A 17290-nucleotide genomic window follows, 5' to 3' on the forward strand; every position below is an offset into this window, starting at 1 on the left:
GCTTTGATACGCTCTTGTGGGAGAAGTTTCCTGGACTCGCCCAGAGATCAGAAAACATCCTTTTCTGTGTCAAACTTGACAATGGAGTGAAAGTAGAGAAAGCAACGCTTCACCCAGAACTCTCTATTCAAGTTTATTTTCCTCTTCTTAAATGTAAAGGCTAAAATGAAAAATTTCAAACAGAGAGAAGAGCAAGTCATGTAAAGTCTACCTGGGTGCCACCAATAAGATCTAACAAATGTGGACATTTTTTTGCCCGAAGAAATAAAAATAGTACAGAGATGGTGTAGATGCCCCCGTGTATCCCACTGGATCCCATTTCTCTCGCTCTCCTCAGAGGTACTAGTAACCATTGTCTTCAAGTTGGTGGATGGCCTTTCTCACATCTCCATAGGCAGGGATTTTCACGTTAGCCTTCCTGTTGGGTGCCCAGCGGTAGGGCATTGTGATTCTAATTTTATTTTTCCAATGACTAAGGAAGTCGCCCACTTTTCATGTTTATTGACCATCTAGATATCCCTCTGTGTGAAATACCTATTCAAGCCCTTGGCCCAATTTTAAGGTGTATGGTTTTCCATTTTCCTAAAACATTTAACGTGGGCCCTTTCCTAACTCCCTTCCACCCCCCAATTCTATGAGGCAGAAGGCGAGAGAAATGTGAAGAGGGCAAACACCTGATTCAAACATGATGCTCGTCTGAGTTTATTCATTCAGTTGATATTGATGAGAATCCACTATGTGCTAAACACCGTGTGTCACGATGGGGACACGGCATTGAACAAATTAACAACATTCTTGCCCTCAAGGACGTATACTCTAGTGGGGAGAAGGCGAACAATAAACTGGTGACTTTGGATGGTGATCAGTACTATGAATATCGGATAATAAGGGCGTAACTGGGATGGGGGATACTTTGGCTAGCGCGGTGAAATAAGGTTTTTCTAAAGAAATTATATTAAATCTTACATCAGAACAAGAGAAAGAAGAGCCATATGACAATCATTGGGAAGAGTATTCCAGGAAGAGGAAGTGTCAGGTGCAAAGGTCCTGAGGTAGAAACAAGTTGGCCTGAATATTACTAAGAAAGTATGCATTATCTTATTGGGACCAAAACTATTATAATAGATGCCATCGATGATTAATTCAGTGTCTTGCTGTTTCCAGATCCCCTGACCCCCACATATTTCTGTGTCCCTCCCCCACATTTAATGTGGGTTTACTGCCCAGACTTGTGACAGGAATGAGTCTTTGAGAGACTGACCTGGGATTAGGAGCACCTCCACCCACTCTGGTTGGCAACAGGAAGTATCTGGGGGTTACGTTCCCCTTCCCCACCCGTCTAGCAGCCCTGGTGCAGTGGTTGAAGGATCCAGCTTCCGTGCCTGGAGTTGGGGTAGATTCAGGGTGTGTTTAGGCTTCAGAAAGTCAGGAAGGGCCAGGCTGCAGCCGAGGTTTAGCCAGAATTGTACCACTGGCTGTCTTTCCCCCATTCGTCGTATGTTTCTTCTGGGAGCAATGCCTTCATGAATCTGTTGCCCCTGAATTCTCATTCAAGGGTGTGCTTTTAGGGAACCCAACCTAGTGTGCCTTCTACCATTGCTGTGAAGATTCCATGAAAGAATGTAGGCAAAATACTTAGTGGAGAGACCGAGAGACCTGCCGAGTTAACGCTCACATTTAGCTGTGATGATGAAACCTTTCAAGCCTTATCTGTGTCCATCAAAGGTCACAAGCCCTGAGTTATGTATCTTTTGTCATCCTGAAAAAGAGCCCTGTGTCCCTGGGATTTGGCTGGGGCCAGAGGCGAGGCTTTGCTGGGACCTGCCAGGTGCCTCTAAGCGAAATCCTTTCATTTAATTCTGAGAAGCACCTGGCAAGAATAGAAGGTTCTATTATAATTTTTTTGAAAAAAGGACCTAATATTAAAAAAGGCTAAACTGCTTTGGGAGACATGGTGTGGAAGGTGGGGTTCCGAGGCATCCCTGTCTGGACAGAGCCCAGGCTCTTGGGAGTCTGTGTCTACTCCTAGGTCCCTCCCGGGAAGCAGCAGCGTGGTGACTGTCATTCAGAGGGAGGTCCTGTCCTAGCTGAGAGGACTCCCACTAGGCCCAGCCTCTAACGGGGAGGCTTCTTGCCAGGGGCGGGGCTCCAGGGGTCCGCCAGCCTTGTGTGATGTTCTGAGGTTGTTCCTGGGCAAAGTCCATCTTCAGTCCCCAAGCCAGCCTGCAGCTGAGTGTCTGGGGTCACAGCTGCGGTCACCAGTATCCATGCTGACTCCTAACTGCTCACTAGCCGCCCAGACCCGCCTGGCCCTCCAGGCTCCCAGAGCTTTTAAAGTGAGGCCAGTTTGGGGCAGGAGGCTGAGTCAGGCTGCCACACCTGCACGCAGATCTGATGGGGGTGGGGTGGGCGCGCCTGCTCCTGGAGCCTCAAATCCCAGGTGCAGATTACAGAGCCAGGATGGCCTGGGAGCCAGGCTGGAACCCCTCCCAGCTCTCTCTCACACCTCTCACACTAAGTGCGGCGCTAGCAACGCGCAAGGAAACCGAGTTCTGAGTCAGCCGGGTCAGCCTCCCTCCTGCCTCCTTAGAACTTCCTATAACCAAACTCACTCCTAAACTAACCACTGCGACCCTCCCTACAAATGAGAGCCTTCCAAAAGCTGGGGGAGTCTTCCCGGCGGTCCAAGAGGCATTTCAGGTTCTGGGGCGATGCCATCTTGCTCCCTTAGGAAGCACTGCTTACTTACCCTCTCATTTGCCCCAGAGAGGGTAGGGACACTCAGGCGACGCAGACGCGGGAGGGTGCAGGCCCCCTCCCAGGGCGCCTGGCGCGCAGTGGCGCCTCCCGCTGTTGCGAGTCCCGGATCCAAGTCCAGCGGCTGCCGGGGCCCCACCCACAGCCCGGCAGCCCCGCAGAGTAGGGACTGAACTGGGTTCTTTTTTTACAACTACTTTGCATTTTCCTTCCTCCTCGGTTAGCAACCGCATCCTGTCGCAGGTTTCTCTCCATGCTGTTTCCTTTTTAAGAGAGCACCCTTGATTCCAGCAGATTGAAACCCATCCTGTATTTCAGTCCAGGAACAGATCGCCAAGTTCACAGACGTAGACAGGCAAGCCTGTGGTCAGTGTCACAGAGGAGCCCTCTGCTTGCCGGCGTCGGGGTGTGGGTACGTGCCAGCAGCCTCCGAGGCAGGGTCGCCGCGAGGAAAACAGGACCAAAAAAGTGATGAATGAGCATTCGTACCGCCTCCCCTGCATGCGGGGTGTGCGGAGGGAGCCGCCTGCAGTTTTCCTGGACAGCAGCCGTTTTTGGGAGCTGGAGGTGGACCCTCTGGTGCCCCTGGATCCGGCTGGGACGGGGAGGGCTCCTGGGAGCAGACCCCCTCTGAGAGCCGCCGGAGAGCAGGTGTGCCCCCAGCTCCCTGAAGATTTCTCTAAACAAAATGTTGCTTTTGCTAAGGGCTTTCTTCACGCGGAGGCCTCCAGCCGCAGGGCATTTTGACTTCCTCCCCCCCCAACCCCGAATCTGGCTGTTTGCTCTTGTTTTTAGTAAAAGTATAAAAAGAATCTAAAGTGTTAGCTCTGGAGGGGAAAAGTGGAAACACGGCAAGTGACACACGCGACTCTGGCTGCTCTCAGAGAACCCCACTCCAAAGCAGAAACCCAAAGAAAGTGAAGGCTGCACACGCATGGTTTAAAAGTGAAAGCTGAGGCCGCTGCTTTGTGGTTATTTTTCTAAACGGCATGAGAGGCGAGTGCTCTGTGGAACACATTTTTAGGTTTAATTCCCCCAAGGACAGAACTTTAGCCACACACTTCTAGATAAGAAGTAGATTTTAATAATAATAATAATAATAATAATAATAATAGTAATAAAGTGTTGGTTAAACTTACCCCAGGAAAAGACATCATCAAAAAGACATTTTTTTCTACCCTTAATGTGTGCCTGGTACTGTGTAGGAGCGTCAGAATACCATTTTGCTTAGGTTTTCAAGGCATTTGGGCCTAAAGTAATTTTTTTTTTTAAAAAAAGAATAAAAAAAGGAAAAAGAATTCAAATAAAATCAATTGAAATCTATTCTACAGGTTCTTTCCCCCCACTTTGGGGGGTTTATAGGATACCCATTGATTGGTCCTATGAAAACTGTGACTTCTGTTTTGAAGGAATTAACAAAGAAAACCCAGGCTGAATAAATCAACACCCAGGTTCAGAAGTTCAGAGCATTTGTCTGGGAACAAAGTCTTCCCAGAGCTGAGAGGCATTCAGAGGCAGCTCTTGGTGTTAATGGGAATGCTAAAGATATACCTGAGACCAGATAAATATTTGACGATTTCATCAAGCACTAAGGTTTCTTTGCAGTTTTTCTTCTGCTGACACATTTCCCCCCCATGGGGCCTGGACCTTGTGGCTTCATTACACTTTGCAAATGAAGGAAGGCGGGGGTTTTCCAAGAGTGCGCTGGTGTGGAGGAGCTTTGCTGGAAGCAGCCGACCCGGGCTTTACAAAGAGGGGTGTGTGTGCGTGCATGCATGCATGTGTGTCTGCATTTGTGATGGGGGTGGGGGTGGGGGTGGCACGGGGGAGGAGGGAGGAAGATGTGGGTTACAAAGCTGCCATCTAGAGGCGCCTTCCTGCAGTGTATATAATGTGAGTCTGCAGCCCTGGAGCTCACAGTTCCTCCAAACTGCTCAGCCCCGAAGGCAGGCAGGGAGCGTAGGAGCCAGGGTAGGAGCCAGGAGAGCGAGCCCTAAGTGAGAGACAGCGGAGGTAAGGAAACTGCTCCCTCTTAAGCCCTGGTGGGAAGGAGGGGAGGCGGCGGGCAGGGTTTCTGCTCCTAAGCTGAGTGGTTTGTCAGAGGCTTCTTTCTCAGGGCTGTGATGGGTGCTTGCGATCGCGCAGGTCTGCCTTCTGAGAGCCCGGCTGCTTGTCGCATGGCTGCGTGGCTCAGTGTGCCTACCACCGCGGGGGGTGGGGGGGGGGGGCGGGGAGCCTCTCCCTGCAGAGAGTAAAAAAGGCAGTTTTCTTAGGTCACTTGTGGAAGGAACTTCCGTGTGTTGGTTGGGTGTGGGAATCTGGTGTTTATTTGCTGCTGTGGGGACTTAAGCTCCAGTACGCTGGGGACTTGGGGAGACTGCAGACTGTTCATTCTGCTTCTCAAAGTTGGCACAAGGGTCAGCTTGGCACCCCGCTTCCCTTCTGGTATATCAACTGCTAAACAGAATCGGCAGTCCACGTGCAGTCCCAGAAAGATGTACACTTTGTTCAGAGGCACCCTGAAGTGGCGCAGAAAACTGCTGAGAATCTCCGATGGTCCCGAGTGCATCTGCATTCAGTGGCGTGGGGGATCACCGGGTCCCGGGAGCCAGGGAGCTCTGCGGCTGAATGTGACACACGGCTCTGCCTTCTGGTCTCCTAACGGCCTCCTTGCTCATCTAACCTGAGCATGTCTTGTTCTCTCAGAAGGTTAGTCCAACTTCAGCTGGGGAAAAGAGTCACAAGTCTAGGATTTGGTCATATAAATATACTCTTCAGGTAAAACATCAATTTTGCTGGGTTTTGTTAGTATGCTCAAATATTGAGGGGGCATCTGAGAGTAACAACCTTGGAGCGAGGGCAAAGATGGGTGGTTAACTATGACTTTAATTTCCAGACGGATTGAGAAGTTGTAAAAGTCAAACTGACTGTCTCCCTTGTTCTTTTCCCTCTCCTCTCCTCTCCTCTCCTTCCTTTCTTTTCTTTCTCTCTCTCATGATTCATTTGGTCACAACAGAATAATTACATTTTCCAGAAGTGGAAGTCACCCCCTAAATGGCTTACAGCCTTTTGAAGGTATTTGGTGCAGGGACACCCCCTGAAACTTCACTCTGCAGTCTCAATGTGATAACTTTTCCTTCTCTTTTTAAACACAGACGCTGCCTTTGTGTGCCTTTATTTATGCCAGGAAAATGCCAGATCCAATAGGCTTGCTTAGAAAAGAAAGTGGAGGCTGCTGGTGTCTGTGCTGAACCGTCTGTAGATTTTTAATGGATAAAGCGTTGCCTTCCTTCCACCAGCATGAGTTTCCCGATGCTCAGCCTTCTCTGAGGCAGAGCTGCACACGGAGCTCTAGCTTGGAAACAATTTACTCTTTCCCCCCCTGTCTCTGCCATAAACACTCCAGTGTACACACAACTGCTAAGCTTGAGGCCACAACCTCCTGGGGATAGAAGGGGTGGGGAGTGGAAAAGCAAAAGAAAAATTGAGAAAAAAATGCAGGTGGAAAGGCAAAAGAAAACTGGAAAGTGCCTGTTTTGCTGCCCGTGTGATTTTTTTAAAGGGCAGCACATCACAATCACAGTTTAAAGAAAGCTCTGGAAAGGATGGCCGAGGCAGCATGCCTGTGCTAAAGGGAGTTGGGACTCTGGAGGTGCGGTCATGCCCTGTTAACAGCAAGTCCTGAGAGAATGGAGAAGGTATTATGGTTTCTAGTCAGGCCCAGAACAGGCCACATATAGACTTTCTGAATTGAAGAAAAAAAAAAAAAAAACCAAACAAAAAAAACTATTTACGCAGGAACAGTGGCTTTTTGTGTGATTATTCCAGTTATAGAGGTTCCTGTTTTCCAGGCAACACCAGGGAAGTTGGTGGCAGTTTTTCAAACCTGAGGCCGAGAGTCACTCTAAACCCTGAGAGTAACCGACGGGAAGGAAAACAACCTTAACGATTTCAGGGCGAGATTTTCCCCCGTGATTTTGCAGAACATGAGCGGAATTGGGAGCTGAAAAGTATTTGCACTTTTAAATTAGGCAACTGAGAAACTTAATTTTACTCTTGGGAACAAAAATGGTACTAGAATGCCTTCCAAGTGGGCAGGTGCAATTTAGAAACTGTACTTAAAGTCCAGAAAATTATAGCTCCAGGACACATATTTGCTATTAAAATAATGACAACCAAAAAAAAAAAAAAGGAAAAAGAAACAGGGATGGTTCTCTAATCTGGACTACCTGAATGCTCTCTGCAGGGGTATTGCATGCTTTTTAATGTAAGAATCTACTAATTTAGAATTGGAAGTGGGGAGGGGAGCCCATTATTGCTTCGTTATTAAAGTGATGGGGGAATTGCATAATTTTGTAGCCAAAATTTTGCTGAGCCAGGAGTAGGTTTGTAAGCTGACCTGTGTTTTCCAAGTGCCCGAAGGGTGGAGCTGTGACTGTCCCAGGTGGCCTTGACCTGCTATTGGCTAAGGGGCAGCGTGGGGACCTTTTGTGGGGATCTGTCTCAGTTTGAATAGAAGAGTCTGAGATTGTGGAGCATTCTCCTGGGAGCCCCATTGTGTGTGCCGGGCGCCGTGAGTGGCTCAGCCTGGCTGACCTCCTGCTGCCTGGACCCAGTCCTAAGCTGGGTGGGAATTAGGGCTCTAGTTACACTCGGCCAACCCAGGCGGCAGCCTTTGTGACTCGGGGCCTCTGGGTCTGCCTTGCTGGGTGCAACTCCACTTCCCTGTCGGGCAGCTGAGCACAGCAGGCCAGATCGGGTTTCTGGATGTGGGGTTCATTTTATCCCCCAGTACTTAAGTGGATGAGGGTGCCCCCAGAGTTAACATGATGCATGACTGAGGACCCCCGGAATAGGTGGTCTATACCTGAATTAGGGTATGGCCTTTGCTTTCCTTCTTTCTCTCTATTATTTTTCCAGTTCTCAAGTCATTCAGAGCAGTTCTTTACTTGTGTAGACGATGGTCACTCAGGGTCACTCTGTGTGTGTGTGTGTGTGTGTGTTCCAGTCAGCACTGTTCTCTGTTTGTTGGGACTGGGGGACAGACCACCGCAGTGAGCTCTGGCCACAGGAGCTGCCGGGGCTGAAGCCTTCCGGGACTGCCCCATAGATTTACTGCGGGTTTGGTAACAAAAATCTCCAAAATGAAAACCAAACCTGTCATGTGCAGCTGCCTAATGGTTCTCTAGGCCCAGCGGATCCTCCTCATCTAGGCGCCGTTTAGAGGGGTGGCCTTTTACAGCAGGCCCGAGCACGGTTCCCCCGGATAAAGTCCCTGGAGGAGTTGGGAGAGAGGTAGCTGGCCCCTTCTCCTGCCCTGCCTCAGTCTCCAGGTGATCTCCTCTGGGGACAGCACTGAGTTGCTCCCCAAACTTCAGTTCTGGGAGGACACCGTCCCAAATCGCAGGAAGCTGTTATAGAAGGTCCCCATAGGCAGAGGTCCTGAAAGGGCCAGAGGGCCAGGGGCCCCTGTGACTGAGAGGTGCCCAAGACCCTGCCTCGCCTGCCATATCTTACTTGCCCCACTGGAGACTGGGAGCGCTTCCTCCCCGAGGTGTCCTGCCTCCAGCCTGCTCTGCACCCTGCCACCGCAAGCCTACCCGGTTTGTGTCACTTCCATCCTTAGAAGCCTTCTCTGCACCCAAGCCACTTGCTTGCTCAAAACCCTTGTGTCTTCTGCAGGGACGGGCCCAGCCTGACCCCTCACCCCCACCAAGTCCTGATTCTTGCCTCCAGCTATTCAGCCAGGTTCGCTGACCCTCTCCTTTCTCCCTGAAGGCCCCATAGGCCTCGGGAGTGGAAATCCCTCACTTCCTGCCCCAGGGTGGCCCCGACCCTTGCTTCCTGGCCCTCTAGGTGAGCTGGTGAGCCCTTGGGGGCAGGGCGGTGACCATGCTGGCTTGCTGTGCCCCAGAGTACAGCCCCCACAGAGGAGGCTCCACAAACATTTGGGGGCATGAAAAGGGGGGATGGTATCTCCTCTAAGTGGGGATTTCAGAACAGTCGCTTCTGGATGCCCATCTCCAGTGATGGCCTCAGATCTCTGGTCTCAGTGGGGCTTGATGAACTACTGATTCATTGACTATTGATTCATTGAACATCGGCTTTGGGCCAGGCGACTTTGCAGGCGTGTCTGAGGGTGAATGATGTGGTGGCAGGAGAAATGTACACCAGGCCAGGACGCAGCATGGAGATGCCGGCCTGGGTGGGAGAAGGCCGGAGAAGCAGGGGACGCGTTATTTGGGATGGGAGGGGCTGAGGGGTTAGTCGGGAAGGGTCTTTTGGTCTGTGATGGGAAATTGCAAACATATTGAAGATGATTTAGGTGAACCCTAGCCAGACCCTGAACACTTGGCAGTCCATCCTGGAGGGAGTGACTGTTGGCCGAGAAGGGACAGTTTGCTGCAGCACAAATCGCCACCCCGTGGGGACGCTAAGCTTAGAGGCCTCTGATTCTGGCTTGCCCCCGCCCCCCGGGTGAGCTTAGGCAAAGCATTTGGATGCAGCTGAATACCTCAGGCCACTGGCTGCTGCTCACTGGTTGCCAAGGATACTTGGTGGGAGAATAATGAGCCTGAGAAGTGAGAGGCACGTCCCCAGGGACGTTCTTGTGGGACAGAGAGGAGCCCTTCCACCATGTGGGACATCAGTAGTAGACGAGGCCCTTGCAGACCCCAGACAGGGAGGGTGGCAGATGCTGGCCCTCTGCAGGCCCAGGACGAGCCACTGTCCCTTGGGGCAGATGTGCCATGTGTCCAAGTGCAGGTGTGGGACGAGAACTTCGTGGGCTCTAGGAGACTCGTGAGATAAAACATGGGAAGTGTCAGGAAAGAGGGAAGGGACAGCAACCTTACTGCTTTCTGTTCTCACTTAGGTGTCTGTGGTCCAGAAACGTGGAATGTGAACTTTATTGTTTTCTGAAACATTCCTGCCTCTATTAAAATTTACATAATTATTTTATTTTTCAATTACTGTTGACATCCAATATTATATGAGTTCCAGGTGTACAGCACGGTGGTTAGACATTTATATAACATATGAAGTGATCCCCCCAATAAGTCTAGCAACCACCTGGCACCATCCACAGTTATTACAATATTATTGACTATATTCCCTGTGCTGTGCTTTATATCCTCATGACTGTTTTGTAGCTGCCAATTCATAGTTTTTAATTAAAATTTACATAATTCTTAATGTCAGGTTTCAAATAAGTCAGAGGTTTATCGTGTCAAAAGTGCAATCCCAGCTCTGTCCTCTCGCCCCACCCTCCTGGCCCTGAGTTTTATACATAATGTGATTGTTCTTGTGCCTTTAAGCACAGACATTTAAATATAAAAATACACATAATGTTTGCCCCTTTTTACATGAAAGAGACCGTGCTCTGTGTATGTGTGCGGATCCGAGCAGCATAGTAACTTTCCACATTCGTAAGAGTCGGTCTCCTCTTTGTTTTCATAGCTAAATTATATTCCACAGTGGATACGCTGGATTTATTGAACCATTTCTCCATTGATTGGCATTTTTGCCTTCAGATTTTACTAGCATGTAACCTGCACGTCCATAAACATTCTTGCGTGTACACTTGGGAACATGCGAATCTTTCGAGAGGAGGAATGTGTGCACTATGAGGTCATGGAACTGGAAACATCCTTTATTCTGTGCCCATTTTTTTCCTCCTTTTAGGAACACCTGACAGCCTAAGTGTCTGCAGTGGGGCTCATGCCCTGGCCCCTCTTTGGAGTGGGCTCAGAGTCACAGGGTGCAGGCAATGGGTAGCTTTGACTGACACCATGAAGTTGTTCCTAAACTTCAGCCCCTGTGGGGAGCCGATATAGCATTAAGCCTGGGACTGACCTGCTGGCAAAGTCACAAACAAGTCCCAGCTTAGAGGGCATAGTCCTCTTAAGCATAATTAGGCCTCACCTTAGGAGCTCCCTAGATCTTATCTGGGAAGCTAATGGGCTGAGGGAAGTGCAGCAAGAACAAAAAAAGTGAAACTCACAAGAACAGTGTAACTATGGTCAAAACAAGTGAAACTCACAAGAACAGTATAACTATGGAAACCACTACCTTGTTTACCTCTGACTATAAAATAAAGGCTCAGCTTGCCTCGGGGTCTTTCTCTGTGGCCTCAGCCAGGCACAGGAAGATCCACAGAGACTAAAGAGAGCAAGAGAGTTCTGAACACTGTCTCCGTGTTAAACATTCTTCGCCGACTCCATCCACACCTTTGGGAACCCCTGGGGCTGGACCCAGGCAAGCCCCAAGAATGGCTGGTTCATTCCGAGGCTGGTGAGGGCATCACCTCCAGGTCCTGGTGGTTACCAGCCCCACCTCTGCCTCCCAGCAAAGCAGAGCAGCTGCACTGGCCAGTGCAGAGGCGCTCACACGTGTACACCGGGGCTCTCAGCTCTGTGTCCTGGACAAGGGTCCCCCTGCTTTGGCTGGAGTGGAGCAGAGATGCCGTGCAGGTAGTCAGGGAGCTCATGTGGCCACAGGAGTTCAGTAGCTGCTCCTTCCCTTACTCCACCCTCAGACTTTGCTGGGCACTTAGTGGCCAGGCCTTAAACAGGCATCTGCGTAGACAGTTCATCGTCTGCGTTTCATGCCTTTGTTCATATTAGGCTCTGAGAGCCTCCCTTGTTAAAACTTAAGCCAATGATTTAGGCAGATTCTGTTCTCTGGTGGGGTCCACGCTGTCAGTGTAATGGCATGAAATGAGCCTGCCCTGCCCCCCCACCCCCACGCCAGGCCTCCCAGACACAGGCTCAGCACCCGGGCCTTGCTGAGAGTACACACCACACAACAGAGCCAAATCATAGTCTTTTCTCTGGACACACCCCTGGCTCCCCACACTTAATGCATGAAAAATACCGAGATGGCAAAGGCTAAGCGATTGGGTGGCATTTCCCCGCCCGGTTTCCCATTTGACTCTGCGGAGGATTTGATGGCTGTGCTGTTTCCCACCTCCTTTCTCTGTGTTTCCCTTCCTGCTCTGACCACCAGAGCCTTCTGCGGCGGAGGTGGGGGCACTGTGGTTCCCAGAAGAAGGCACGTGGGCCTTTGGCTTCACCTCCTGGGCTAATTGGTGATCAGTAATCAGTGATCAATGATCAGCGATCAGCAGGGCAGCTGAACTTCACAGTCCACCCACTGCTGGACGATCCCCACTGTGCCACCCGGGAGAGGACGGCTGCGGGGAGGTGTGCCTGGTCATGAGTGACCGTGGTCACTGCATCAGCCTTTCACTGCCCAGCCGGCAGAGGCAGGAAACCCTCTGGCAGCAGCGAGAGGTGCAGGGGAATGGAGGGGCCCAGAAGGATGCATTTGCCTGTTGATTTCCTGGGGACTGCACACAAGAGACAGGTGTCCCCTGATTTTGTACCCCTGCCCGTGAGTAGGTCTGTCTGTCCATGCCTGAGTGAGCTGGGTGTCTCCTGGGGTGAAGAAAGACATGGGGGAACTTGGCATCTGCTCAGGCTAACAAAGGCCCCTGTGATCGGCCCAAACCCCAGGATTTATGGCTGTGGCTGAGGCCTTGTAGGCTGTGCCAATGCGGGCGGAGAAGGAGCCCCAGCCAGGCACCAGCCGAGTGGCTTTCCGGTCCCAGGACCCAACCCACCTCTGTCTGGCTGCCTGGCTGTGGCTTGTCTGAGCTCCTCCATCAGCAGTGGGACACTGAGACCTGGGTAGGTCACCTGGAGGGGAACCAGTTGCCTCTTACAGCCCAAAAGGGGAGAACTCCCAGAAGCCCGCAGGCAGCCTCTGGTGACTAGGATTCAAGGGTAGGTTGCCTGCCCTGGGTTTTGAGGCTGAGGAGCCAGCTGGCCCGGGGAGGCAGCAGAAAGTCTCATTTCTCGGGGACTCTGTCCATTTATCCCAGAGGTGAACCGACTGCGCGTCTTTGTGTTAGCTCCTGCATGTCTCCATGGCGGGGACACAGATTACTTTGCCTGGAAGAGTCAGCTTCAAATATGCAACAAGAACTAAGCAAGGGTATGCTTTTCACTAAAGGGAGGGGGAGGGCAGGGAGAAGTTTTAGCGAGCATGTGCTATGTGTTAGATTCTGCTTTAGGGTCTTTAGTTCCAAGGCACCCGTGTCCTGAGAAGTAGTGGGAAAACAGGTTAACTTGTCTCAGGTTAGTGAGGAGCCAGAATCCCATCCCGGATGGGGAGTGGGGGGGCAGGACGGGGGGAGGGAGGAGCTTTTCCCAGCTATCTCTTCATACCGTTAGCGTGGCCACCAGGGCACTGACCCACGGATGGACCATTGACTTCCCTCCCCAGGGAGTTCTCATGTGTGACCTGGAGTCCACTTGGCAAATAAACTTGACTTGGTCAGTTATTACCTGGGACAGGTGAGAAGGAAGCACCAGCACCTAACCCTCACCACGGCCTGTACTTATTTTCATTTTACGTCTCTATCATAGTCATGCGGACCCAGGGCCATGCCATGGAAGGATTTCAGGGCCCTGCGGGGGGACAGGGCAGTGGTAGAAGACAGGCCCTGGCAGCTCCCATAGCTGATGAATTCGTGGAGGAATCATTGCCAAGCACAGTGGTATCTTGGGCTGGATCCTCCGTGGGTGCTACATGGGGACAATTCAGAGTTGGCCTCACGTCAGGTCAGCGGGAAAGACAGTTGAGAAACTCGTCGGCCCCTCCAGGAAGGCAGCTGGCGGTGATTTTTGTGCTTCGGGTCTTGGCACACATTGCTCTTGAAGCAATTGGGCAGATAAAAGATGGGAAGCCAGGTGCTGGCCCAGCGCTTGAGGCAGCTGCTTGGGCGCCCTGGGTTGGGAATCATACAGCAACACCAGAGTCTGCGGGCCTGAAGCTCGGTCAGGCTGCAGGGTGCTCGGCATGCTGACCACGTTTCCAGGGGTCTACACGTCTGCAGATGGGGGCGGCAGGAGACCTGGGTTTATGTGCTGATTTTGCAGACGGGTGAAAAGCACCAGTCCCATTTTTAATGCAAATTTGGAAGAGAATCTGAATCAATTTCATTGAGATACCAGAGCAGGGCACTGGTAAGAAACAGATCAATTCTGCCATTTTTTTTGGGTGTAGGTGAAATGCGTCCACTGTCCACTGAGAGACAGCCGGCCATCCGCATCAGCTGCCTGACATTTCTCTGGCCCCTGGATTGTGCTGATTTCACACCCTGGGCACAGCCAGGCTGGCGATGTCTTACAAACACAGCCATGGAAAGATAGAGAAAGCAAGCACTGTGTCTTTGAGCACCATGTGGCTTTAGATTCTGGGTGTGTTTGATTTTGTTTTGCGGGGTTCTGCTATGGTTGTTTTCTTTAAAAATTCTACAGAACCCGAGTGAAACAGTTGCGTGTACTGGCGCTGAAAAAGCATTTTGACTGAAACTTGAATGTTTCCTAACGAAGCGATTTTTCTCTTCCATCTTTTTGGTTTGATTTTTTTCGTGCAGGCCACTTGATCGCTGCCCTCGACACCATGGATTTGCATCTGTTCGACTATTCAGAACCAGGGAACTTCTCCGACATCAGCTGGCCATGCAACAGCAGCGACTGCATCGTGGTCGACACCATGACGTGCCCCAACATGGCCAACAAGAGCGTTCTGCTCTACACACTGTCCTTCATCTACATCTTCATCTTCGTGATCGGCATGATTGCCAACTCCGTGGTGGTCTGGGTGAACATCCAGGCCAAGACCACTGGCTATGACACGCATTGCTACATCTTAAACCTGGCCATCGCCGACCTGTGGGTGGTGGTCACCATCCCGGTCTGGGTGGTCAGCCTTGTGCAGCATAACCAGTGGCCCATGGGTGAGCTCACTTGTAAGATCTCTCACCTCATCTTCTCCATCAACCTCTTTGGCAGCATCTTCTTCCTCACCTGCATGAGTGTGGACCGCTACCTGTCCATCACCTACTTCACCAACACCTCGAGCCACAGGAAGAAGGTGGTTCGTCGTGTCGTCTGTGTCCTCGTGTGGCTGCTGGCTTTCTGCGTGTCCCTGCCCGACACCTACTACCTGAAGACTGTCACGTCAGCATCCAACAATGAGACCTACTGCCGGTCCTTCTACCCCGAGCACAGCGTCAAGGAGTGGCTGATCAGCATGGAGCTGATGTCTGTGGTCTTGGGCTTTGTCATTCCTTTCTGCATCATCGCCATCTTCTACTTCCTCCTGGCCCGAGCCCTCTCGGCCTCCGGCGACCAGGAGACACACAGCAGCCGGAAGATCATCTTCTCCTACGTGGTGGTCTTCCTGGTTTGCTGGCTGCCCTACCATGTCGTGGTGCTCCTGGACGTCTGCTCCATCCTGCACTACATCCCCTTCACCTGCCAGCTGGAGAACTTCCTCTTCTCGGCTCTACACATCACACAGTGCCTGTCCCTGGTGCACTGCTGTGTCAACCCTGTGCTCTACAGCTTCATCAACCGCAACTACAGGTACGAGCTGATGAAGGCCTTCATCTTCAAGTACTCGGCCAAAACAGGCCTCACCAAACTCATCGATGCCTCCCGGGTGTCGGAAACAGAGTACTCCGCTTTGGAGCAAAACACCAAGTGAGGCCCAGTCTCGGGATGCGTGTGCTTGCTTTCAGCAGGGCTCCCAGCTGCCTGGGGGCTTAAGACAGGAGCAGCGTGCCGAGGGGGAGGCGTGCACTGTGCTTCCTCCCCGCCTCTCTCATGCCTGCGTGGCCGTCACGTGACTGTGACCCTGACAGTGCATCACGCAGGGCTGTGCCACCAGCCGATGCCACTTGTCAAAGCCGGTGGCCAGAGGGGCCTGCCTGCACTTCTGTACAGTAGGACTCTCTGTGTTTCCTGAAGGTTTTCTATGGTGATTTGTATTTAAATGCTAAAACTTTATTTTCTCACTTTTGGCATACCTTATAAATGTATCAGAAAGTTTAAATATTTTAAATGCTGTATGGGAAGTATAACGCTGACATGTAATCGTGTTGTAGTTTTAATTAGCTTGACTTCGGTTTTGACTATGGATGACGTTGACTGTTAGCTGTTGTGAAATTATATATAAATATATAAATATATACATCTATGCCAGCCTCGGTGGAAATGTTTTATTTACGACAGTTTTCTATCTGGGTGGCGCTTTGTACTGGCATGAGGTGTGCGACGAGAACTGCTCTGTAATGCAGTTTCTGACATTAATAGTATCTGTAAACTTATATTGAAATAAAACAAACAAACAAAAAAAGCAAAACTGTTCCAGGCTTCAACGCTGTGCATAAAGCAAACAGCGTAGGTCAGAGAATTCGCTCAACCTGTAAGTTATTGTTTTAAAAATAAAGATCATTTTGTTTTTCCTAAAAAAGGCATTTGAGTCTCTTTTAAAAACATGTTTGGCATTTAGGTGGCATGTATGATAATAACTTACAAATACACAGGATATACAGGTCAACATATAATGAATATGTTTTTAAAAGAGTACTACCATAAAGGCAAAACACCAAATGATGCCAACTTGGGTGAAATGGTATATAGAAAAAACATTTGAATGCATTGAGTTTTTTAAAAAATTTATTTAAATTTCACATAACATGTTTGAAGGAGTGGAGGTGGCTGGGAGGTGCAGCTGTCCAGACAAAGTTGGTACCAGAAAGTTCCCGACTGCTCTTGGCCCAAAGGGTTCAGGGCGCAGCACTCACGGGTCCCCAGGGCTACACATCATGGCCCTTGAATCTTCCTTGCTAGGGTTCTGTGACTTAAAGCCTTATTTCCTTCCTCTGTTCATGAAAATCTCTTCATTTAAAGACTAGCCCATCAATGACCTTGTTCTTGAGGCCATGCAATGACTGAGTTACCAAATCAACCTACATTGCTAGTTAGAAAGAGCACAGAATGGCCGATTCGGCTGAGCCCTCACCACTAGACATGGGCCACAGCAGTGGCAGAGACATCGGCCGCAGGTTCGTCTGGGCAGGAGCTCAGAGAAGGCCTGGCTCGCCAATGCTCCCTCATCATGTCCAGGGTGACGGGACCGATTTGCACAGACAGCAGCTATCTGCCCACGTAGAGGTGGCCTGGGACCAGGAGCTGTGAATGTGCACCGAATGGGGTGAGGGGATAGTTGCTGGCTGCAGGGAGATCCCCACAGCTCCCCCCTGGAGGTACGGGCTTTGCTCCTAGCTCAGCGATGTCTCTGGGTGGACACAGGTACTGAGATTTCAGTTCTCTGGGGCGATGGTTAAGAGCTTGAAAGGGCCTATCTAGTTTTATGGAATACTTCCCCCCACTGCCCCCAGCACGGGAACTCCCGAGGAGGCTCCTCCACAGCCTGGATGGCACACGCACACGCAGGGCCTGCTAGGATCCCAGATCTTCATTCCAGCAACCTGATACCCAGTGATTCGGGTTGGGGAAGGCGTGAGAGGAAATGGACTCATTGCAGGCAGTTTGCTTTTGCAGGGCTGTTTTGCTTTCTCCTTCTGGGTGGCTGTTGAAGGCCCAACTTCACACAGTGCCAGCAGAGTCTACTTACCTAACACACCTCTGCACTCTCACACGCGCACATGCGGATT

General features: G+C 50.8%; 1 protein-coding gene across 6 annotated transcripts; it reads left to right on the top strand.

The window, feature by feature from the left end:
• Window positions 1-4603: 4603 nt before the first annotated feature.
• Window positions 4604-16083, top strand: ACKR3 (atypical chemokine receptor 3). Of its 6 annotated transcripts, none has more exons than XR_004969363.1 (3): window positions 4604-4770; window positions 5223-5466; window positions 5774-6955. XR_004969363.1 is itself a non-coding variant. In XM_036319656.1 (3 exons), the coding sequence occupies exon 3, from the start codon at window positions 14227-14229 to the stop codon at window positions 15313-15315; it is 1089 nt and encodes a 362-aa protein (XP_036175549.1). In that variant the 5' UTR covers window positions 4642-4770; window positions 5223-5535; window positions 14201-14226; the 3' UTR covers window positions 15316-16083. The 6 variants fall into 6 exon arrangements, 5 of the variants coding, with proteins under 5 accessions (XP_036175546.1, XP_036175549.1, XP_036175547.1 ...); XM_036319656.1 differs by lacking the exon at window positions 5774-6955 and adding an exon at window positions 14201-16083 and having other exon boundaries at window positions 4642-4770; window positions 5223-5535; XM_036319654.1 differs by lacking the exon at window positions 5774-6955 and adding an exon at window positions 14201-16083 and having other exon boundaries at window positions 4642-4770.
• The last annotated feature ends 1207 nt before the right edge of the window (window positions 16084-17290 follow it).

This window comes from Myotis myotis, unplaced genomic scaffold (genome assembly GCF_014108235.1).
Source record: "Myotis myotis isolate mMyoMyo1 unplaced genomic scaffold, mMyoMyo1.p scaffold_m19_p_8, whole genome shotgun sequence".
NCBI classification, from domain to species: domain Eukaryota; kingdom Metazoa; phylum Chordata; class Mammalia; order Chiroptera; family Vespertilionidae; genus Myotis; species Myotis myotis.